General features: G+C 34.2%; 1 protein-coding gene across 1 annotated transcript in view; it reads right to left on the reverse strand.

Moving 5' to 3' along the window:
• Positions 1-3,316: 3,316 nt before the first annotated feature.
• Positions 3,317-24,780, reverse strand: part of LOC149771722 (DBH-like monooxygenase protein 1) — a 35,706-nt gene continuing 14,242 nt past the window's right edge. The window contains exons 2-11 of the mRNA XM_089948179.1: positions 21,203-21,484; positions 18,714-18,863; positions 18,329-18,457; positions 13,320-13,493; positions 10,067-10,169; positions 9,678-9,844; positions 8,073-8,258; positions 7,175-7,234; positions 5,849-6,088; positions 3,317-3,574 (exon numbers count right to left, since the gene is read on the reverse strand). Coding sequence (XP_089804305.1) covers positions 8,157-8,258; positions 9,678-9,844; positions 10,067-10,169; positions 13,320-13,493; positions 18,329-18,457; positions 18,714-18,863; positions 21,203-21,484 — 1,107 coding nt within the window. The 3' untranslated portion in view covers positions 3,317-3,574; positions 5,849-6,088; positions 7,175-7,234; positions 8,073-8,156. The remainder of the gene's footprint in view (positions 3,575-5,848; positions 6,089-7,174; positions 7,235-8,072; positions 8,259-9,677; positions 9,845-10,066; positions 10,170-13,319; positions 13,494-18,328; positions 18,458-18,713; positions 18,864-21,202; positions 21,485-24,780) is intronic.

Raw genomic sequence — 24,780 nt, forward strand, 5'->3', positions numbered from 1 at the left:
TCAAGAATGTGCTGATGTTTCCATACGCTTACTTGACCTTAAGTGGCAGCAGTCTCGAATGTATCACAATGGCTATGTCCACAACTGCTTTCTCTTAATGATGCCTATGTCGAGACCGTTGTATGAGCATTTTGTGATTGTAACAAATAACCTAAATAAATGATTCCTCTCAAACTAAATCTAAACATAACATTAAATTCTTCTGCAGACTGATTTTAAAACTACAAAAAAAAACTGAAAATGAAAAACATTCAATCATGACGACAAATCTAGCCATACAGGGTGTCTTGCAATTGGAATTTAAATACTCAACATTATGTGCGGATGATGTAACCTTAGAAGGATAGAACAAACATAAAGAAAGTAACTAATCCCCAGTGCAACCTGTTGAAAAGCAAACATCCGCTTCTGATGCACTTTTTATATAAACATTCTGCCGCAGACTATTCAAAAAACAATAATATGTTACCTCAGGAATAGTTCAGACAAAGGTAACTGCAATGTCAGTCCTTAACGAAGTAACCTTCCAAAAATAAAATAAACTGTTTTCAGTCCAAGAATTTACTTGTCATTCGAACATGATCCAACGAGTTACTTATGAAAGCAAACGCTTGACATGTTTTGCTTCAGTGCACTAACTTGTACCGGTGGAAATTTCAGTATAACCACAGTTCCTTAATAATTAACGGAAGTTAGATGAACTGCTACGTCTGCTTCTAGTGAAAATTCCAAAGATATAAGGCACATAAAAGACTAAATGACTTGCACAGTTATGTCAATATTTTATTTACTTGAAATCTATTGGTATTTAAGCATGGTGAATGAATTACAATGTTGCAAATATTTATAAAGCATTCTTATTTTGGTATCTGTCCAATCTTTTTACACTGTATAAGATGATGATGAAGTCTTAAAAAGTATCTGAGAGGATACTGACGACTTTTATGACACAATAGATTCTTATGTCATTTATTGTACTGAAATTAAACACGCGGATCTTCAAATAATATTATTCTCAGTGATGCTTGAAAATATAGGATAATTCAAACTAATTATCGCGATCATTATTTTTATATTTTTGCAGCATTAATACTTCCATTGTACGTATCTATCTATCTATCTATCTATCTATCTATCTATATATATATATATATATATATATATATATATATATATATATATATATATATATATATATATATATATATATATATATATGTATATGCATATGCGTGTCTATAACGGAATAATAGTGTTAATAATAAGAAAAAGATTCATTGTTATTTCTAGTGCCATCAGGATAATGTTGATAATCCATGTATTAGATGTAGTAAAGGCAAACAAGAATACAGAATATGTAAGCTTTTAATGAACATACCAAACTAGCAAATACTTTTGTATTGAAATTTACCTCATTGGTAATACTGTTGAAGATATTTACGATAACAATTGCTTTTAATTCTTCTTCGTTTTTTCCCTCTTCTTCTTCTTCTCGTTATTAATATTATTTATTTTTATTATCAGAACATTGCCCTTTATTGCACATTGAACAAATTATGAAACTGTTGGACATCAATTCTACTCAGATCTCGAAGGGTAGATTTCCCTGAGCCGATTCCACACATATATACAGCAGAAAAATTTATATAGACTAGACCTACACGACTGAAGTTCCTCTAAAGTGACTTTCCAATGTTAAAAGATGCTACTAAATAGTATTTTTCCCTGGGGGTAGGGTGAGGATTAAAAGTAGCTCTGCAATTCTACCAAGAAGAACATCCATTCTAAAGTCTATTACACCTACCTGTTCCAAACCAACTCAACTTTTCCCTTGAAAGTCATTTATCAGTCGTCATAATAATCGCCTGATGCTAGGTAATACAAGTATATTTGTTCATGCTGGCATATGTATTCTAGCGTTTTGAGACATGTCTCAAACGCTGCACCAGCCCACAGTTTGTTATTTAGTAGTAATCATATCTCAGTATAATTACTGCTGCGAAAAATTATTATGTTCCTATGCAGGGTCTGGAGTTAGCATGGCTTTCGTTTTCCAAGCCTTTGAGCAGGTTAATGTCAGATTTCCATTACATCAGATATAATTGACCTTTAAAACAAACCAATTGCTATGAATTTGTGATGTTTGTTCTGTTTCTATCACATGTTGTTTATCGCTTACTTGTGTGCGCAGGCGTGCAACATTATAGTTTTTGCAAGGGTTAATTCCCGTTCAAACCATGAGGAATCACTCAAAACTGTTTTCCTACTGTTTGAACAATCATTCCAATGACCTTTTGATTGTATAGTTACATAGAAGTGTTTCTAGAAGAGACAGCGTAAACGAATACATGTACAGTATATAAACACAGTGAAATGCATGTACGTTACAGGGTGAAATAATCCTTGAGTGACCTTTTACACAAACCACAATAGACTCCAGAGTATTTCTCCCTCTGCGCACAAAATAACTCCAGAGTAAAGTTTCTGAAGAGTTAGTACCAATATTCATGGAAGGGTACAATGGCTCATAAGAAGGGTCAAATTAGTGGGGGGGTCCCAACCTTGAAGCGGCTCTCAGGTGTGACGTGATGAAAGTAAGTCGATACTGCCGGGTACGTAGAATCATTAAGATATTAATTGCCGATAATGCCGTACCTGCAAGATGGGGTCGTGGGTCCGTACCATACCGGAAAGAGTTCAAATCTAGCACGTGGAGGTTACTCTATGAGAACTATTTCTCCCTAGGAAAGGGGTCATATACACATTTTTCTGTGTGGAAAATCCATCGACAAGCGGGGAGACGAGGGTTTGAAAATGACCATCGTCGCAAGCAGACATATTCATTATTTCATCTCATTACTGCACAAATTGTGCTTTAATGGCATCCGTTACTTTCTTAACTCTCTAAAGTTAGAGTACTACAGATGAATAAATTACAAATACATAAAACTATTTCTTTCCATGATTGCAAACAACATAAATCTGTATCGAAATGTCAGAAATTTAGAGTATCTTCTCGTATCATCAGTTTCATTATACTGGAATTTCCAGCCGACGTCTTAAAATAGCAAAACCCGGGACACGTGATTTCTGTCAATGGATTTTTTTTATTAGAAGGAATTCAATGGATCAACTTTTAAACATGAGTCTCTACTAGGTTTGGATGTTATGTGATAATTGGATATGCATAAGAATTTCATATATATATATATATATATATATATATATATATATATATATATATATATATATATATATATATATATATATATATATATATATATATATATATATATATATATTATGCTGCAAAGGTTTGGTACTCTATTGCATAATGTGCAGTGGCATATAAATCCTGCATGTCTATAACATTTTAAGAAGTATGTAGATACCCATACTATTAGATGACATACTTTGTTTTCCTTAGATCTTGTAACTATAACTAAAATGAATAGACAGGTATTTTGATCAATGTGGCTATCTCAACTATTCTCTATTACTGAGGGCACGTTGAAGATTTTGGTGGAACGTAGGCATGCGCTGGTGGTTTTTCATGGAAGGTGTACGTCAGTGTCTGAAATGGAAAAGAAAAGGAATGAATGTACAATATGTATTCAAGACAAGAAAATATGTTCTACTACAGCTTCATATTTAATCCTGCATTACATCACAAAAGATGGCATGAAAAGATTTTGTAGATGCTCTTAGGAATAGTAACAATATTTGTCAATAGTATACAACCATAATGAGGAAACCGGTATGATTTGTTTTCAATATCAACGTTACGCACAACTATCACGATTTTTATTTTAAAAAAACAGCAAAATGGTAGCAGTGACAACAGTAGACAACCCATTCTAAGTGTCGCTAGCAGGATAGTTGCATGGTTTATTATGCAAGGCCTCAAACCTGTTAAGAAGACAGTGCATGATTAACATCTTTGTTTATACATTAGCACGCGCCACGTTATTTAGTGCAATAAATATTAGTTTTTCTCTACAAAAGTTGACAACTGCTTCACACACACTTTTCGAAAAAAGGAAGAATCAAAATAACCACACATAAGTAATTATTTTTAATGTTATTTGCACAAATGACATATTATTTGCATATATTAAAATGTTTTTAGAAGGAAATGCAATATAAGCTAACAACGAAGCTATTTGAAGAAATGATACGCATCAAACATCTGCTTAAAGGCAGCATATCTCAATTGAGTTTGCAATCGTTTTATTTACTATCACTCTGAAAAAAGCATAATGTCGTATCATTCATTATCTGCACACACACACACACATATAACTTGCATTTAATTATAGAAGATGTATGTATAACGCAAGGTCCTACGTTGATCTAACACTTTGCAACAAATATTTTGGATTCAGTTACTTATATTTCTTCTACACCCAGATAGTCAAACATGTTCCTAAAATATTGATATAAGGATTACCATCTATATGTTGCGAGTAGGGTGAGATTGTTTGTCTCATCATTCGGCTATACGAATCTGATTTTCAAAAAATAATTTCGTTTGTTCACAGAAATCTACAGATTTAATAGTATAAAACTCTTTGTTTTTATCATCTTTCGTTTTCTTAACATTTATTGATTTTATGGAATTTAGTACCCGTTTTCAGTTCTGCAAATTCTGTTTTGTTTATTTCATCCCAGATAAGGTACGGTATGAAACCATGCATAAAATGAATTACATATGTTCTAAGTGATTGTACCACAAGTATTTTAGTTGACGGAAACTCGTTCATTTGCTCTAAATGATTGTACTACAAGTATTTCAGTTGATGGCAATTCGTTCATATGCTCTAAATAATTGTACCACAAATCTTTTAGTTAATAGCAACACATTCCTATGCTCTAAATGATTGTACAAGTATTTTAGTTGATGGCAACTTGTTCATATGCAATACATTCTCTTGTCATTCTCGTACAAACACAATTACACTTAATACCTTGGGGATAATGTATTTTGTCTAGGCCCTGCTTGATACATTTAGAATGGCAAGATTTTAAAAATAAAATACAAATAAAATACATTATTTCGTCCTGTAACGAAACAGGACATTATTATACCAATCTTGTGATGTTTAACATCTTACTGAAAGACAAAATGAGCACACAAAACAATACTCGAATTCACTTAAAAGGGTGTATGAAGATGAATATTGATAGAGATAGAGAGCAAATGCGCAAGGTCCTTGCAAATCACCGAGCCATTTCAATAAGAGCAAGCATGATACCTACATTAATCTCGATCTCAAAATGTAAATAAATAAAAAACATTTAAAAAATGCTTTAAAATTAGTAGTATTAGTATCAGGGACTAACATGCACATTATAATTATTGTAATATTAACGGCACTCATCGCTACATTAGCGCCACCTTTGAAATTGATATATACCTAATAAACTGCCTAATGTACACGCTCAGAAGTGCTTTGTAACCGATAAATGCCCAATCAATGAAACTTCCAGTTTTGTTTTCAATGTTACCTGTTTTTTTCGCAAGGTAAAAATACAACTATTGTAACCTACACATGATATATCAAATAGTCTCATGTATATTAGGCTTCTCTCAAAGAGTATCTGTACTTTGTGGAACAAAAATATCTTTTCATAAACTGAGCTGCATCGATGTCATGTCGATGTAAAATCAGTGTTTTCTTTTATGACTGTGTATGGCCATTTGCAGACATTATATTATTATTCAATGCAATTTAGTAGAAACACAACTAGTCAATTTACATCTATTCATTCCGACAAAAGCACAAAAATCATTCCAAATACAACTGTAGATACTTTGTAACAGGACAATATTAACTAAAAAATATACCTTTGGTACCATAGTGTCCCCTTGACAAAAGTGGAATATGTTGGACTCCTTGAGCTTCTGTTTAAATTGGTCTCGGTTGTGTTGAGTGGTCCAGTTGTAGGCTGATAACAGGGACCAGAGACGGCTCTGATCGTTAGATATGCTGTCGTAGGTTGGGTTGCTAATGCATTTCTTCTGCGCAACTTTGGGGTAGTAGAGTAGAAAGCTCAGGCACATTTCATCCCGGGTCGATAGCCCACCCTACAAAGTTAAACATCATATTATTGCCGTGATACGTGATTCGTATAATGCATCTGGTATCATCTCGAGTGTATATAAGATATCACTGGCTCTCACGAGGCACTAAAACTCTGATACCACACTCATCACAAATAATAACTTCTCATGATCAAAGTACGTAACTGGTTATGGTTGTGTTATATACATTTAGATATTTGTTTTCATCAATGATTGTCACTGCTTTACACTTAGCAAGAATGTTATTAATACATGATGAGCCACAGACTAACATACGTGGATATGCAAATCATTTTTAGGGATATCTAAATAACATTTATATTTGATTTACTCAATTTCAGTGGGACTGATTTGAATATGGAAGATGTTTGTTGAGATTAGAGGTTGACAGTGATATTGCAGTTTTTTTGTTCTACTCGCTGTCATAGATGCAAACCTTTGTCGGTCTGAAATTCGTTATGCTTTAAATGGTTGCCGGCAAATTGTTGGACTTGATAAACTATGCTTAATTATTTGAATAAAAACTTGTTCAGGTTATATAAATAAAAGCTAGCCAATCCGGAAATTGGTAGAGTAATCTCATTCATATAACGTCATGAACTAGTTTCATTTGTGTGTTCTGTTCTGCTACAAAATCGATAAATACACGAAGAGTTTTCAAAACATAAATTAAAATAAATATTTGTATTTTTCATCAAAGGTTTCATCTTTTAGCTATCATTTGCACTTTCCACAATGTTTGAGAAACCCCATTACCCTTATGTCGATTATAGGACAAAACATGTTATTTCGATGATGATTGTATTAAAGACCTTGTTCTTCATCAAAACATTTTGTGTAAATATCAACTATGAACACAAAGCTTTCGTTGTCATTTATTCTGCTTTGTCAACTATGGAAATGTCCATTAAACGTTCCTGCGTGAAGCATGAGACAGTAAAACATGATAACTTCCAGCCTGTAAAAACATGTAACATAATACGGAATGAAAAAGAAAAACTATATATATATATATATATATATATATATATATATATATATATATATATATATATATATATATATATATATAAATCATACTCTATTTACCAGAGTTGCTGTAGTTCTCTCGCTAGAGTCATATATACATTCAACCATTAAACTATCTCCCTGAAAAAGTAAAGAAAATATTGCTTTAGAAAAGATGTCCCCAATGAATTTGAATATTGCAAATTCGCTTATGACGGTTGTAACTGCTTCTGTAGCGTTTCTGACATTTGCGATGTTTGATTTGGGTCTATTTGATACTATTATTATCACATTTTCCTAGTTTCAAGAGTTGCATTGACCTTCGAAGGAAAGACCTCTGAGAGAGTAACACATGTTTGAACCGGAGAAGACTTTGAGATAATGAGTGAGAAGGTAGAGAAAATAAAAGATTAATCAAGGTGAGAATTATGATCATCCATTTCACAAACACACACTTGGGCAGTTGGTTCACCACTGTGAGAAAAAGAGAGAGATAGGTACCCATTTGGCCAGCATAAAGATACATGTTACAAAAATTAAAAATGACTGACCGAATGTGATGTCAAGACCACACAGTTTTGAAGTATATAGATTATCTTATGTTAACCAAAGCTCTAACAGATAAACACTAGTGCACGTACGGTTAAGCTGTTAGACTTGCCTCTCACTGACATATTGCATAGCTACAAACAGGTGAACTAACGCACTAAAGACAATAGTTTGCTGCATGATCCGTTGTGTGATCATAATGTCTCTCTGTGTCTTATATCTAAGAAAGAAGAAACAGTCTCGTATTCTGATTAAACGGTTACAAGCTAAACGACATTAAATAATCAAATTCTGGGGTAATTGTTGTAAAGCAGACATCTTTGGGACAGACTCCGTGACAATAATATCTATTTCTCATAACAAACAAAGTAGTCTTGAAGGAAAATATAATCCCAAAACGAATATCGATCAAAGAAGAAATATCACGTACACGTCTAACTGCAATTTCTTCCCTAAGAAGACGTGACTCTTGGAAATCAAAATCGTAGTGAGGATCTGTTGCCAAGGGAGATAACTAGCTGCCATTTCGGAAGTGCCTTGTTTTGACAGTTCTGCCGAGAAGATGTGCGTGCTGAAAAATTCCGAATACCTTGATTTCCGTCATGTTTCCAAGAGTCTGAAAAAATTAATAAATCATGCTAATACAAGAAGCATGTGATGGTTCAACTTGTACAGATACGGTGTTCTAGTTTATTCCAAAACTCTGACTTAATTGGAAGTTTACCCACTTTCCATGATTACCTTCACATTCAATGAGTAATACATTTCCTTAATTTCCTGAGGAACCAAGTTTACCAATGATATTTTAGAGAACAAAATTCGTGAATTTTCTCAATTACAACGCATTTCTCGCAACAAAAAAACACAGGGTGTAAACAGAAAGGTAACAGTGTCTTTTTCATTTTATTTCTCGCAATCAATATTAAATCCAGTTTGAAATATTCTGAAGTACAGAGACATCCAGCTAAAGAAAAAATGAACCAGAAGATGCAGGAGTTCGACAACAGTAATTAATGGATCCATGTAAATTTAAGGTTCAGCACTTTTCCATTACTCACCCATCTATTCGCATCTAAGACGGAGAATCTATATAATGTCGAAAAAGTCATGCATGTGCTGAGAGTGAGAAACGAATACAACTTATCCCACAATTAATAAGATATTATTATCAAATAATTTTCTGTAATGCTGATAAACATCTCTTAATTTTTCCCCTGCAATTTTGGACAGCAATCGATAAGTAAACGAAACATCTAATACAATAACCAACATAAGCAAAACAAAACAACTAATTATATTGCGTTGAAGTACCATTTACATTTCAGAAGGTCTGACAATATTAGTACTGAGAAGTATTTTGGCAGTTTGTATTTTGCTTCTTGCAACTTGATAATCTTATCAGTCTGAGTGGTAGTGCTGTTCCCCAAAATGGTGCATCCACGATGTGATATATACTACATATGGTCATTATGCTCAAGTTTAATAATGTTTATCAGAAACATAACTTGCAATAATGTTCATAATTGCAATATCTTCAGCCAATTAAAGATAAATGTGATTAGCGTGTATATAGAGGCAGGTTCAAAGCCATCTACCATAAGTCTGAGCGCAGGAACTGTGTTCACCTCCAGGGTCATACATTACTATTTGACAGTCATATGTACATTTTATTGTTGCGTATATCACTTATGAAGAGGTAGAACATCGGTCTGAAAATGATACGTAATAAAGGATGCAGTGTTGCCAGAATAGTGCACAGATGTATATCAGATATTGGCAATAGATAGGTCCTGAAATGGACCCTTGTGGGACGAGATATTTCACCGGTTCTCGTGGTAATAAGTGGTTTCCTAAACCAGCATACTCAGTCCTGTTTGCCATTTAAGAATTCAGGAGAGAGTGTGTACTAACTGTAAATGTACAGAGTGCCAACTTCTGATTTCTTCAGAAGAACATTTTGTCATTCTTACGTAAATAAATATGTCGACTATTTTAATTGTATAAACCTAATTCAAAGTCCTAAATTTAGACTTACATGGTCAATGCACTGAGACGCACAATGCGATTGGCTAAGGTAGGCCTTTTCAAATGGCGGAATGATATGCGTCCACTTCACATCGTGACCAATTTCCATCATATCAGCCTCGTAGGGACGAAGGTTGTTGGTCAGAGTTATCCTTATTCCGGAGTTGTCAATCATGCCTAATGGAAACAATATATATCAACATTAATGAAGAACGATAACAGAGACTATCAAATTGCATGTGTAAAATTACTTACTTCATAGATCAATAAATAATGTGCATTATTACTTTTTATTTCGCCTAGTCATTCGTATAAATTACATAAAAAATTAATACTCAAGCTAATATTCAATTAAATCAATTTTAGTTATTTTTATTCAACTAAGAGAATCCGTATCACCTGAATTTTGGGCCGCATTGTCATAATGTTTCGCCATTATGTAGAATTCGGGATCATCTGGAGCTCCGACACAGAAACCTACATGGTCTGGATAGTAGAAGGTCTGGTAAAAAAAATCGTTTCATCTTTCATTTGCACGAAGAACAAGATAAAATAATGTTCGAGCGGATACTCTATAACGTTATTACAGAGACCGACATTTGGTTAGGAAAACAGAGATATACAAGCAAACTAGTAACTTACAATTCCTCGAAGCCTGTTTATTTTACCGTTGGTAAATTTGGCAAAAACTTTACAGTCGAAGTCCCAGACTTAATGAACAAAAGGCTAATTGGATAATTCATATCTAAATGAACTTATTATTTTGGTAATGTCATCGTTAAAAAATACGGTGAACCTTTCAGATTCTTCCGTTTATTCAGTACCTCAATCTTCACATATCTTCTGAAGAATTTGTAATGAATGGCTCTGTCTGAATCTGCATGAAATCTAGGAATACTATGAATGATGTCTCTATTTTCACTCGAAGCAGATACAACCAAGTTATTTCAGAATAAGTTGAATACTTTCTCTCCGCATTCTTTAAGAGTATTTTCCTTGTTTCGACCCTCTACTCCGTACGTCCCAAGATTGTTAACTCTGGCGTATTGCTCTACATCATCCGACTTATTTGTTAGCACCTTATTGCTATGTAATAACTCCTATATTTTCTCCAGTTTTCTTTCAGTTGTTTTCTCCAATGCTTTCAATCTTTTCTGCATTTATCATTTTCATCTTATCCGTCGAACAGGAATCCCTTAATTTCTCAACTTCCTTTCTAATCTGCTTCATTCTTTCCAGATCTACTCTTTAAATTCCTCTTTAACATATTTTAGACGTAAATGCTCTTTATTGTATTTTGATCCAATTTTTAATCAGATATTCTTTAGACCACGTTTTGTCCATGAATTTTTCGTTTGAATATAAATTTGCCCCTATGAAGACCGTTCTATCTTTCCCATTCTCTTGTTCATTCTCTTTATTTGACGCCTCGGGTTGCATCTAAACTGAAGGATTCATGTTTGCATACCGTTTATTATTGCACTCATTTTCCTTATTTTATTTCGAATGGTGTTCAATATTCACTCAGATCTGTCAAAAACCACGATGTCAGTATATTATTCGTTTTGCATGTAACTACGGTAATACTGGACATGACGATCGAGCGATGTTCTATTATAAACTAAAGAATCAATACAAACATATTCTGTTCAAAGGCTTAAATTACAAACTTTTTCTCGGTATGCGTAATGGCATTGATAGGCACTTGCTATGGTCTCAATGGACTCAAGTATTGGGCTCATTTATCGGCCAAAACACTTGAATTGTTGCGAAGTCAAGGCTCACTTTTCTTAAATCTACTGGAATTTGGAAAATTTGGCACACAGAAATTCTATAAACCGTCGCTCACTGGATCTAACTTCTTATCTCAGGTATTAAGTTTTCAACTAAATTGTACACATTACAACTCTAAATGGTTCATCAAAACTTCTAGAAATTAAGAATCTGCTAAATTGGAATAAGATAGTTTTGCCTCCATTTGGAAAGATAACTGTGATACAACGTTTAACTTTCTCTAGAATTATTCATCTTTTATTATCATTACCAAATCTATCCCAACCGGTTTTTAGTGAAGTAAATACAATCTTTTACACGTTTTATGTCATGGATCAAGCATCAAAATTAAACGAAATATTTCTGGGACAGAATAGTATGAGGGGAGACATATATTTATGTTTGTCATGCGCTCAAAATTATACTAGAAAACCGTTATAATGATGAATCTAAATGGAAATGTTTGTTAACATTCTCAGTATCAAATATTGACAATTTCTTTTCATTTGGAACAAATTTTCTTTTTTCAGTGCAAAGAACCGCATTCCTTTTCAACTAAATGTTTTTGAAACATATTTAGAGCTTACTATATCAACAAATATAGTAACAGCTGAACATTTTAGAAGTTCAAATATGATTTAATCCTTGTGTTACGATATAAATGAAAAAATATTTATTATAAAACATGTTTTCAGAAATGCGTTAGATTTGTTAATAACTTTACGAATGAGGATATTTTCTTGATACTTTTAAAATTAGATATCTTATTAGCACTAATTTCATAGAATATCAAGGCTTGCTTGCAACTATAAAGCCATATAACAATAAATTGAGCATTAATCAACTCTGCCATAATCAAATCTGCAAAGGCTTTTTAATTATATTGTGGAGTAAACCGTTATAAGAGAAAATAAAGGATGTACCCGTATACATGAAAACATGATTTAATACAATGAAGTACCAACTTCTAGAAGAAAGAAAAAAAATGGCAGTTAAGAAGATGGCGATTGTCTCAATGTTTTCTAGCTACTTTATAACACTTCGAAATATCCAAATCTTAGCCTGTTGCAGCTGAAACAAATGATGTAGAATTTTGCCCACTAGCGCATCACTCAAAAGAATCCGAATTATCTCAGACAACTGATTCGGAATGTTACATGCTGAGACAATTCTCATATCTCTTCGAATGGTAACATAATTAAGATTTTTACAAATGATATTTAGCTTATAGCTATGTTGGTGTGCCCATCTTTCTACACACATATATCTCTTTTGTTGAAATTCTCATTGCGCCACATGTGTATCTGTAAAATACGCATGCTTACAATAGTTCTTTTACATTTTTCTCCAAGTTCTTTCTCTTTTCCTAACTTCTTTCATTTCAGTTTAAAGCGACGAACATAATTATTTGCAAATATGCTCAGCGTGGTCTGGTTGAAATATTGTAACAAGATTTATGTATTACAAGTACGTAGCATCTGTCTTTTTATGAATAAAATGTTAAAAAAACATAGCGTATCACGATCTTGCAAATAATAAAAGAAATCCATACATGCATTAATAAATGAGCAATAACTAAATAATGATAGGCTCAGGTAGTAGTATGTCTATAAGTAAACGTAGGACTTCCACATGATTAATATGAAAGAGGATTACATTACTTGATCCAGCGATACGAGGGTGAGGGTGTCCGATACAATTAAGTACTAATTCAAATTTAGTGAACAAGAACATAAAAGAAGACCATGAAAGGTTGGTGCATCGAATTAAAAGAATAGTGTATATTGAGTAGTAGTGTTAATATTATTAGTGGTGGTGGAAACAATTGTGAAAGTGTGACTTAAGTATATGATGAGGAGAAGAGCAAGAATAGATTTACGTTTCCTCCAATTGCCCAGGCGATAATGACGTCAAAGCACGGAACTAATCCCTTGGGGATTTCATCATAGCAAATGTAACTGATCTTGTCGAACATGGGATCTATTCCTCTGCATCGATATACCAGAATATGGTGCACGTGCATCTCTTTGCCTGGTGTGAGTATTGGTTCCACCTATTTTAAAATTAAGAAAACAAAATTAAGCAGGAATGAACAGTTAGAACAAAATCGTGTGATTTCTGAAAATAATGGTTAAAATATAGAAGTCGTTGATTAAGCGCAAGAGTCTTCTCTGCTAACTAAGGTATAATAATAATAATAATAATAATAATAATAATAATAAGGACTTTGTATAGCACCTAATCTTTAGAATCTCTAAGCGCTTTACAACATTAGACACCACCTATAAGATGATATGATTACCAAAACAAACACCATGAAATTACAAAATATTAAAAAACATGCTAAGTATATTTAAGGTAGGAAACATTATTAGATCTTAATGTTTGTTCTTGCAGTCGAAATAAGTGAGTTTTGAGAGCACTCTTGAATGGGATCACTGTGTCTTTATGTCTAAATTCAGTGGGCAATTCATTCAACGTTGCTGGGCCCTGGTATGTAAAAGAACGCTGTCCATATGACTTTCTTTTCATAGTGGGAATAATGAGTATACGATTGTCAAAAGAGGAGCGTCAGTATCTTGCAGGGGTGTACACATGCGTCAGGTCGGATAGGTACGTTAGACTAGAGCCCGACAGTGAAACGTAGCACAGAGAACACATTTTGTGTTTGATTCTGGATCGAATGGATAGCCAGTGTAGGGTAAAGAGCCGCGGGGAGGTGTGCTCTAACCGTGGTACTCTAAGTATAATCCGAGCAGCTGTGTTTTGAACTTTCTGGAGCAAATATTTAGATGAACCAAACAGAACTGAGTTACAATAGTTCAGTCTTGAAAGTACTAATGAACACCCAAGTGATTTAGTGTCATCAACTAAAAGATATTTGCGAATAGAGCTGATGCGGGTCAGAACAAGATATGCAGCCTTGCATATGTTCATGACATGTTGGTGCAATGTGAGAGTACTGTCTAGAGTAACATCTAGGTTTCGTACTGATTGTGTGAATTTAATGTTGGTGTTGCTGATATTTATTTCTTGAGGTAAAGGATGTGAATGAGAAAGTCTTAGTGTTGTGATCAGAATGGCCTCAGTTTTATCATCATTCATCTGTCGCTTCTTACATGTCATCCATGATTTCACATCAGACATGCACCTCTCTACACCTTAGATGGTTGCATCAACTTCAGTTGGGTGGCTAGACTTGTATATTTGGGTGTCATCAGCGTACAATTGATGAGACACTGGATGATGATATATAACACTTGAGAGCGACTCAGTGTATAGAATGAATATAACAGGTCCAAGAACAGACCCCTGTGGATCACCACAACATAGATCAACTGGGCTGGAGTGTATTCCATATGCAGATACAATTTGTGTCATGCTGACCAAGTAGGACTTGAACCGCAGTAAGGCGGTAAAAGTAATGCCAAATACATGCTGGAGACGGTGAAGTAATATATCATGGTCTATTGTGTCAAATGCTGCAGTCAAATCAAGGAGGGTGAGGACTGTAATCTTTCCGCTATCCAACGCAGAGAGAATGTCATTAACTACTTTTAGAAGAGTAGTTTCAGTACGGTGGCAAGGGCGATATGCAGATTGTACATAGCTAAAAAGACTGTTTGAATTTAGATGAGATACAAGCTGGGATAGAACAACCTTTTCTAAGATTTTTTATATGAATGGGAGATTGGAAACTGGGCGGTATTTCTTTAAATCGTTATGGTCTAGTGTTGGTTTCTTCAGTAGAGGCTTTACAATGGCAGTTTTGAAAAATGATTGGAATTCCACGGATGAGAGAGGTATCAATAACAGTGAAGGCAATACTGGATCTAAGCACTCAAGCAGCAGTGATGTTGCAATTGGAGCAAGTTCATATGACCTTGGTGCACTCTTCATCAGGATTGTACATACGAAATCCATAGAGACAGGTTCAAATGCTGCTAATGGTTGCCGCTCAAATTCTGTATCCCAACTGTATGGTGACGACGAGTCAATTGAACTTGTGGTGTCAAGCTTATCTCTAATGGTTTGTACTTTGTCACGGAAGAAATGTGCAAACATGTCCTAAAGGTTGACTGGAGAGAAGGTAGATGGAAGTGGTGTAGATTGGTTCCTTGATATTAGCTTGTTGGTAATCACGAAGAGCTCTTTGCAGCTTGAACTTTCCATGATCTTAGTAGTGTAGTCGGCTGATTTCGAGATCTTGTAGAAATAATAGAAACGAATATAACAAGTGAATGGCTTCTCCATTCAGTTCTCTGTTCAGTGGAGCACAATAATAATAATAATAATAATAATAATAATAATAATATGATTAATGATAATAATCAGAATAATAATTTGACACCTGATGGACATACTTTTAAACTAACATGTTGACTGTCCTGAGTCACCTCTTGCAATATACTTTCAAACTGCTTTCATGACTACCAATCAGTTTTTGTAAATGGATTAGCAAACATACACTCATTTGGAAAGAGTTAATTGCCAGATTCAATATCACTGAACGAAATGATATTCGACTGAAGAAAATACCATGTGTTTAGAGATAATTTGACGAGTTATGGAATCGGCTCATAACATTAGTCTTCGCAATGACTTATCTCCAAGCCAATAATTATCATTTTCTCTGAAGTTGCCGTTGTATATTATATTTTTCTTTTCCCTATCAGTTTTATGTGCCCTGGATGCAAAACGAACTGTATTGTAAAATCCTTCAGCAATAGGTTAAAGTGGGTCATTGATCGTTTGCTTTTCTGACACTCTCCTAATATCAAAGGTTTTAATTCAGATGGCGAATAAGTATTGACCTTAGAGAATTTAAAGCCCTCTATGTCAGAATCCTTTTATAATAATTAGTCAAAATTCTGTTGAGCGTGTTTGATTTCGAAAATTTCGTTCTTACGTTTTTATTTCTTTTATTTTAGTAATGGTGACCAAATCATTTGTAAACCAAAGCTGCATGGTCTTTACGTTAGGATTAGTCAAATGCAGCAGTTTTGTAGAAGAAGTCGTTAACATTATTGGTGTTCTTTTTTCTGATTTCATTAACGTCGACTATATATGAGAGTTGAATGGTGTAAGTTGTATAAATTGGAAAGAGTTTCATGCCATGATTGTTTTTGTCAATTATGATAGACGTTTGATAGCAATTTGGAGAAAAGAAAAGGCGAGGTGAAGTTTGTTCTATTCTTGATAACAGCAGATATGTCTAATGGCACATCATTTTCATTTATAAATTTTTGAACAGATATTTTTGACAGGATCTTTTGTGCCGAGTTTAGTTTCTAATTGGTTATGTGGCTTTCGAGAAGACGTTTAAAAAAAAAACATCATTTGTAATACAAATATGAACGTCCTTTGTTTTAATGATACCCTCTATAAAAAAGGGTCATAATTAGCATACGTGGATGTTGAGATACCGTTTAAAACGTAATTGTTGGCTGAAAACGACGCACGATGAACTCAGGTATACAGTATTCTACACTCATGGTCTTACTTTCCATGCGAGCTAAAAGGATAATGAATAGTTAGCAACAACATCAATACTCGGAACGAAAACAACGTTTTTCACAGTGTATACAAAATGCAAACACCAGAATACTAGTTAATCCCTCTTTCTTTTTAGCGTATTCTTTTTTCCTGTTTTTGCCATTAGTTGTTTTCTAACTTGGGAGGAGGGTTGCTGTTTCTTCTTTTCCTTGTAATGTTTTATCTTGTTTGTTTTTTTTGTTTAAATTGTAATTACTACATTGAGTTCAATCCTACTCATAATTAACCACGAAACAGAAAAGATACAGTTTTCAACAAATAAGAAAAGTTCATTGAGCAAGCTTACCTTGATCATGTGATGCTTCCCGCCAATATTCGGCATTCGGAAAACTCGGCAGTTGTAGGTGTCGTTGCTGATGGAATTAGGAACTAAAATGCACAGTAAGAAAAGAATAATGAAACCTAAAAATTATTTTAAAATTTTACTAACGTTAAGGACACATTAAACAAGTGATATCTAAATCTGAAAAGCATTGTAACCCATGAGTTTTTTGGTAAATAGTCGACCATTAAACCTTGCATTTTCTGGCACCACACACAATCTAACTAAGATTGGAAAGCGGGATTTTATGTGATTATCTAGGTTATGCTGATTGTCATGCGCATGTTTATTTCAACTTCGAACTATAAGTATTCACCTATAAAGGTACGTTTCAATTATATTCCGAAGCAATGAAAATCACTATGAGAAATTAAGGCATTCTTTACAGATATAAAAAGATCTTAAAAAAGACAAGTAAAGATCTTGTGTGAAAACTGTGTTACTTTGAGGTAGAAGACAATTATCATGATGTTCCAAAATATTCCTAAATAACAGATATTAACAAACTGTATTCAAAAGCAATAATAGTAAACGACGTGGATCATGCATAAATATTTAGACAAAATTACTACAAATGGCATAATGCACAAATTGAAATTCTAATGCAAACTAAAATTTATCAGTATTGATACCAATATAATTGACTGTATACATGGTCTATGTGATTTTCCCCCAAACACCAACTTTCATTAATTGGTGTTAACACTATATTCGTTTCCCTATTTCCTAATCACCGTGATATTGTATAATCGTGTTATTTATTTCTCGTAACTTTATGATACGTAGCTTGAGAGTATCAAAGGTTATTGAATTGCAACAAGGGATCATTGATATCGAAGCAAATGTACCTCCATATATTTTCCATATTTAAATCACATGAATAATGTAAATACGCATGACTAGACTAGATATTCAATCACTCGAATATGGAGGCCAGCATGCAATAAACGTACATTTTCATTCAGAAAGTCCTAGATTCGGACATCGTGGTTTTCTGAGAACGATGTCACCAAGGCAGTAGACGTCACGCTCAGCAAGGACAAGCTCTTTGTTCCTCTGTGTTGCGGACCGTGATACATCAGACTGTCATCAGTAGGGTCATTCGGATGATACGAGTAAATCATTCGTATGGTACCATCCTGGAATTTTAGCAGCGAATGAAAAAGACGCCAAAAAATATAATGCTGTTTAAATTGAACATAAAGATTTCCTTTCTACTTCATTTCGAATTAACACTAACGTATTATACCTTCTTTGATATGTTATTTTTATTTTGAAACATTTTAAATTTAGTTAAATGTGTTCATCATTCACTAAAATTATGGGGCGTGCATAACTACAAAGAAACGCATAGCATTCGTCGAATCTAAAAAGGAATATCTCTGCGGAGGATACCTCAGTTTTCTTGTCCTCGGTTTTGTCACATGTGTCCAGGTTTCTGACAAACTTTAGTACAGTTCCAAAATCGTTCTCCTCTCCGTGAAGCAGGATCCAGTCTTGGTGAGTGTCAACCAATGGATGCGCATGCGTAGTTGTATGATAGTCCTGTTGAGAAAATTATTTTTGTATGATAACACCGAAACTTGCTGTATCATATCATACTTTGTTGATTAAAACTATTTGACAAATTTATATTTCAGAATAAAGAGAATATTATTGAGTTGTCGACTGCAACACTTATATACGAACAGCGTACGTTTTTAATGTACCGTTGCTGTTTTGAAAGTATTATTAAGAGTCAATAACCGATACGGTCATCACAAAATCTTCTCCAAAGACATGTAGATAATTCTGCAGATAAAAACGTTTCAGCAAGAAATGAAGTTTCAAAAACAGTTTATAAATGCTTTTAAAACGTCATAAATGCATCATAATAACGTTACAGCCGAAGAATAAAGTAGAACTAGATATGACATGAATGTTCTAATCGCAAATGGAATAGCATGTGCTATCAGTTTTCTTATCTTTGATGTGGACATTGTGTCTCTTTGAATTTACTTGATTACACTGATATCGTATCCTGGCGCGAATCTCCTTGCATGACTTTATGACTACGATAACGTCTTGACCAAGTCGGCGGTACAGACGTATGACAATATACCAAATAATGTTTTATTCTTTCACGGCTAAACATCTCGTAGCGATCGATAAAGAGAATTGGAAAATAGAAGTTATTAGAGTCGTGGTACTATGCTAAAAGTTAAATATACACTTCTTTAATAAAAGTTCCGTAACTTTTGTTTACCGCTGAAAATAGTAATCATCCATTATTTATCTGGACAAACAATACATTCTGACTTGACTGCAAATTATCAGATAGGTATTAAAACATCATATATTCCATTTGTGCGGTTAACGATTTTGGCAACATCAATATTTCACCTTTACGTGCCAGGATATCTCAGACGAAATCCGCCATTAGTAAATTTCTCAGGAAGAAGCAGATGTAACCAAACCCAGTCATTCTATCATAGCAAAAGATGTAAACAAAACTTTTATATTTGCCGCCACAATTTTATGGTTAATGCCTCCATCGATGGACATTATAGCATTTCATCTTCCATCCCTACCTTCAACGAGATTTTGGACATCAAAATTGTGCGTCATATTATCTCATGTCATTATTTACGTGTCATTTTATCTCGGGACAAATTGACCTTAGTAACGCTGACATTCAGCTGAAGTGACATTTTGAATCCTAATCAATGTATCATAGCAAATTATATAACCGACACTTGTAATTTTGCAGATATAGTGTTGTGGTTCTTTTTACTCTAGGAATATCTACTAAGTTCTACCGACAGTGGCTAAACATTTTGGTAGTGAACATTCGTTCTTACTAGAGAACAATGTAACCTGATTTTTTCATGAAAATGCTATAGAGATGATGCATTAGTTATCAGTTCTTTTTCTGTTCACAAACAAAGTTGGTGCTAACAGACATCACTGCGCAATACCACATAAAGTGTCTTTATACTGTTGCATACAGCGGAAAATTTAATTCATTTTTACTGGAGCGAATTTTAGCGCCTTTTACACGGCTTTTGAGAAATGTCTTTTGTTTAAGCTGTGTCATGTATTATATTCGTGTTCTTATATTCAAAACCCATACATCGGACTTTAGGACAATTTACAGTTTGTGTATGTTAATTAGATTTTGAGGAGTCATGCACTACTCATATATTCTTTATATTTAATTATTAACTTCTTAGTTCTAGTTTTATTTTTGCTTTTCGTTTTACTGCACAGTAACATATAGCTTATTTAGTGTCGTGTTAATACTAGATAGTATCTTGCCCAAGGACACACCGCGTTAGCTGACCGGATCTGATCCGATCTTAGCATTCGATATTACGTGCAGAGAGAATTGGGTTTCTGTCCCATAAATGCGAAAATAAATTTGTGATTCGAACATTTCAAAATTGACACAAACTTTTGTTTTAAAACGCTTCATGAAATAATCAAAGCAGAGACAATTATAATTAGAACAGAGGCTTTACAGCATACGTTGTATTGTCTTTTATAGAAAATTGTGATTCGGAGGTCTGACACAGATCTTTCAATCTTTTAACATTTACAATATACAACAGAAGTGAACGTGTTTTGATTAAAATGAAAACATTGATTTAAATGATATCATAAATAGGAAATGGTACATTTTTAAAGCACACACCGATCATGTCTATTCTTGCGAGGTTTCAATTCATAACTCTTTCATCACTTGTTGAACGCTTTGCCAACTAAGCTGTCGCGGCTACAAGAGATTGACTGACATAAACTGTAATTTCAATAGAACGTTGCTGTTTTTTTCTTTAGTAAATGGCACTAACTAAATCGGTGTGCGCTGAAATAATTGTTAAACAATTAAAAATTAAATGAATTACCTTAAAATGTGTGACCCCATCTTTCACCCATCCGACCACAACGTCTGCCGGGTACATTTTACCATTATCTGAAAACCCGAATCCAACATATCCGTAGGTCTTCACATGGACTTCAAACGTAATATGTGTATCGTTAAATTTCCAGAAGAGATGGTAGTTACCGTTGGTATCCACCTCAGTTGAATAATTAAATGGTTCGGTGGGGTTGACACCTGCGAATCCCCATGTCAACGCAATGCAAGATAAGATGTCAAAGTAATCATCTGTTCTCGCGCCATCCTTCTGTTGAAATACCAACAACGGTCAGAGATATGTAAAGCAGTAACCGACTACTGCGTCACTGGGCCACGTGACCGGCCTTTAGAATGCATAAGAGTAGAAATACATATTAGTTTGACCGGGGCCCCGAGTGGCCGAGTGGTCTAAAGCGCTCTTCGTTACGGATCACTGCCATCTCACCTCTGTCTGCGGCGGTTCGAGTCTAAGATTCAGCCAATGTGGGCATGTGAGAAAGCTTGCCAGTAGCTTCTCGTGGGTCGGTGGTTCTTTCCGGGGTTTTCCGGGTTCTTCCTCCACCATTAATACTGGCCGCCATGTATAGCCCATCGTGCTGAAAAATGGCGTTAAACCCCACAACAACAATTAGTTTGACCATGATGATAATCACTCTTATTTGCTGAAATAAACAAACGAAAATGTTTATCTTTAACTTATGTACGTGTTTCGACTCTTGAAAGTTTAATGATACAGATGTTTTATGAAAACTTGACTCAAATCATACTATACCTGGCATCCAGATGGGTGATTACATGTCATTTGTTCACTAAAACGATAACTCATACACCCGTTTGAATGAGTATCTAACATGAGGCTGATGACTTACATCTATATTTAGGAATGTCTTATACTTGATAAACATATCAACGAGTAGCTAGCTAGTTACGTTGACATGTTGAACTATAGGTTGTGCTCATCTGAGAAATTTCCGGACACTATTACTTTATTATCAGCCTTGTTTCCTGCGGATTAAACAATAAATTATTCTCACCTGTAAATCGTGCAATGAGAAAATAAGAAAAAATATAAACTGGAGGAAGAACATTATATATGCTTAGTCAGACTGGAACTGGTGTCTATGCGACAATTTTAAAATGTTGGTAATGTTCTAGATCAGGGGTCTCAAACATGCGGCCCGCAAGCTGCATGCGGCACGCCAAGCCGTATCCTGTGGCCCGCCAAGCCGTATCCTGTGGCCCGCAAAATGATTGGCATTCACAAGCTGTCATAAGAAATAACAAAAGTAGTGTGGCCATTGGGCCATAGCAAATGCCCTCATGCGACCCTCATGGTGGTTTGAGTGAGACCCCTATTCTAGATCAAGCTTTCCCAAAGTCCTAAATCCTTAAATATTAAAATCTTGATAAACAATATTACAGTCAATTTGTCTGCGTAGTGAATAAATGTATTCCATTGATTTATCTAGTATATATCAGCGGCATATTTCTAAATTATGTTTTGCTTGATTGACCGCATATTCTATAAATTATGTACAGCAAAGGAAACAAATACGAATACTTCAGGACTTCATTTACCATAGATTAATTATAATTTTCTTTCTTTATAACGAATCCGGCAATCAAATAAGGCAGGCATGTTTTTATTTATTAGGTTTATTATACACGTGTGAACCGAAAAATATAATCCCTCTTCCTGGGACAAATTTATCTGACATCAAAAAGAATTATGTACAAAATTCTTGCAAGCAACATTGACGTAATGTTGGTTTACGTCAGCAACGAGAGCAATGTGATTATTTCATGTTAATGGCGTATACAAAAAAAATACTAAGTATGAAAGAATAAAAAAAAAATTCGAATTTAAAAGATTCAGAATTATACGTCTCATAGTTGAATAGATAAAAATTCTAGACACTCCGCGCAGAGAGGCGCTGGCCCTGACATTCCAAATGTTGTTCCAGTATAAATTCGTATATGTACATATACTTGTAACACCCAGTATGGTCATAATGCCGCGATTATTTGGAAGGGAGGTGATTAGTTGATTTCTCCTCGTGATTGGATAAATTTTGGATCCAGGGGTATAAATGTATTTTCATTTCTAGAATGCAATTGTGGTTTAAACGAAACACTGTGAGAAGATATCAGTCTCTTCACTTATAATTCTAATTTAAATAACATTGGGCAGAGTTTAATAGTTAAAACGCTAGCTGATTCACCTTTGAGAACAGCGGGAGATGTCCCTGGCGGTCCTTGAAATATGGAGACAATGACTTATATACATTGAAACCAGAGTTAGGATTTATAAATAGTTATATTGTTAAAATAAGTCAACATATACCTTGTTTCAGCAGAGAAGTACAAATTTAACTGGATGTTCAAACAATATGCTTCATAACGTAAGTACCGTTATATTGGAGTATAAAACAGTGCTATGTCGGAATATTAAACAACTACATCCATACACTCATCAGGTTACATACTCTCCACAGAATGTTGTCCTGCAGTAATAGGGTGGTCTAAATTTCAGCAGCCACATTATTACATTCATTGGGGAGAATCGTGCTTTTCTAATTAACATTAACAATACCTACTTTGTTTGGGTATTTTATTTAGAAAATATTTTTGGTTGATGGCATACAAATGCAGCTTCTCATCTCGCATCGCATTAAGATCAAAGCAAAGAGATTTGCTACCAGCTTGATAAAACCAAATTGATTTAATTTTCAATGCATTTTACTGTTAATTGCGCTCATGACATCAATAATCAATAATCAATACCTGCTCTCTGTGAAAGGTAACCTCCTAAGTATACATATGCTCTTTTTCCAGTAGACTATAAACTATGTTACAAACACTAAGGAATAGAAACCTCTTTTCTTTCATAGATGATGTTTTAGGCCCAAATTTCAACATATAGAAATAAGTCTGAAAGCAATTAAACAAATAAAAACTAACTATTGCATGGTCTCAACCATGGATTTTATTATCATTAATTTGACTTTGTAGTCGATTGAAAGCTGCTTCTATAATGAATTAATGACCAATGATCACTTTCTTCAATGTCGTTAACATACTGTTTCCCGTCTTCTGATTGTCTGTATGCAAATTAATTAGGGATACTAACTGCTATACTCATGTATTTGTGTACGGTTAGACAAGGGCCTATTTAATATATTTTTACATGAATTTTCATCATTATATCTTTACTGGATGTAAAGTTTAGTATAAGGATTGTAGTTTATTTTGTCACTTTGCACTGACGTATGATCTGAAAAACACGTCCCTAATTCAATGCATATACAAAATATAGCCTGTAAATCATGCATTAGCCGGATAACCAAGACATTCCATAACGCTGTCAAACAGAAGACATATCGAGTCTATTTAGAGAAATTCTCACTGCAGAGTAGAGAGTCCTCTTGACAATGCTTCTATCACATGGTATGGATCTTGCATCTAGCCCCCAGAACAAAGGTGGTTTAAATTTCAACATAGGGCATATATAAGTAAATACAAACTTCATCTTCCTCAAGAAAATGTAGACAACTATTTTGGTTT

Source organism: Sinohyriopsis cumingii, unplaced genomic scaffold (assembly GCF_028554795.1).
Source record: "Sinohyriopsis cumingii isolate HCF-2022 unplaced genomic scaffold, ASM2855479v2 utg001707l, whole genome shotgun sequence".
In the NCBI taxonomy this organism is placed as follows: Eukaryota; Metazoa; Mollusca; class Bivalvia; order Unionida; family Unionidae; genus Sinohyriopsis; species Sinohyriopsis cumingii.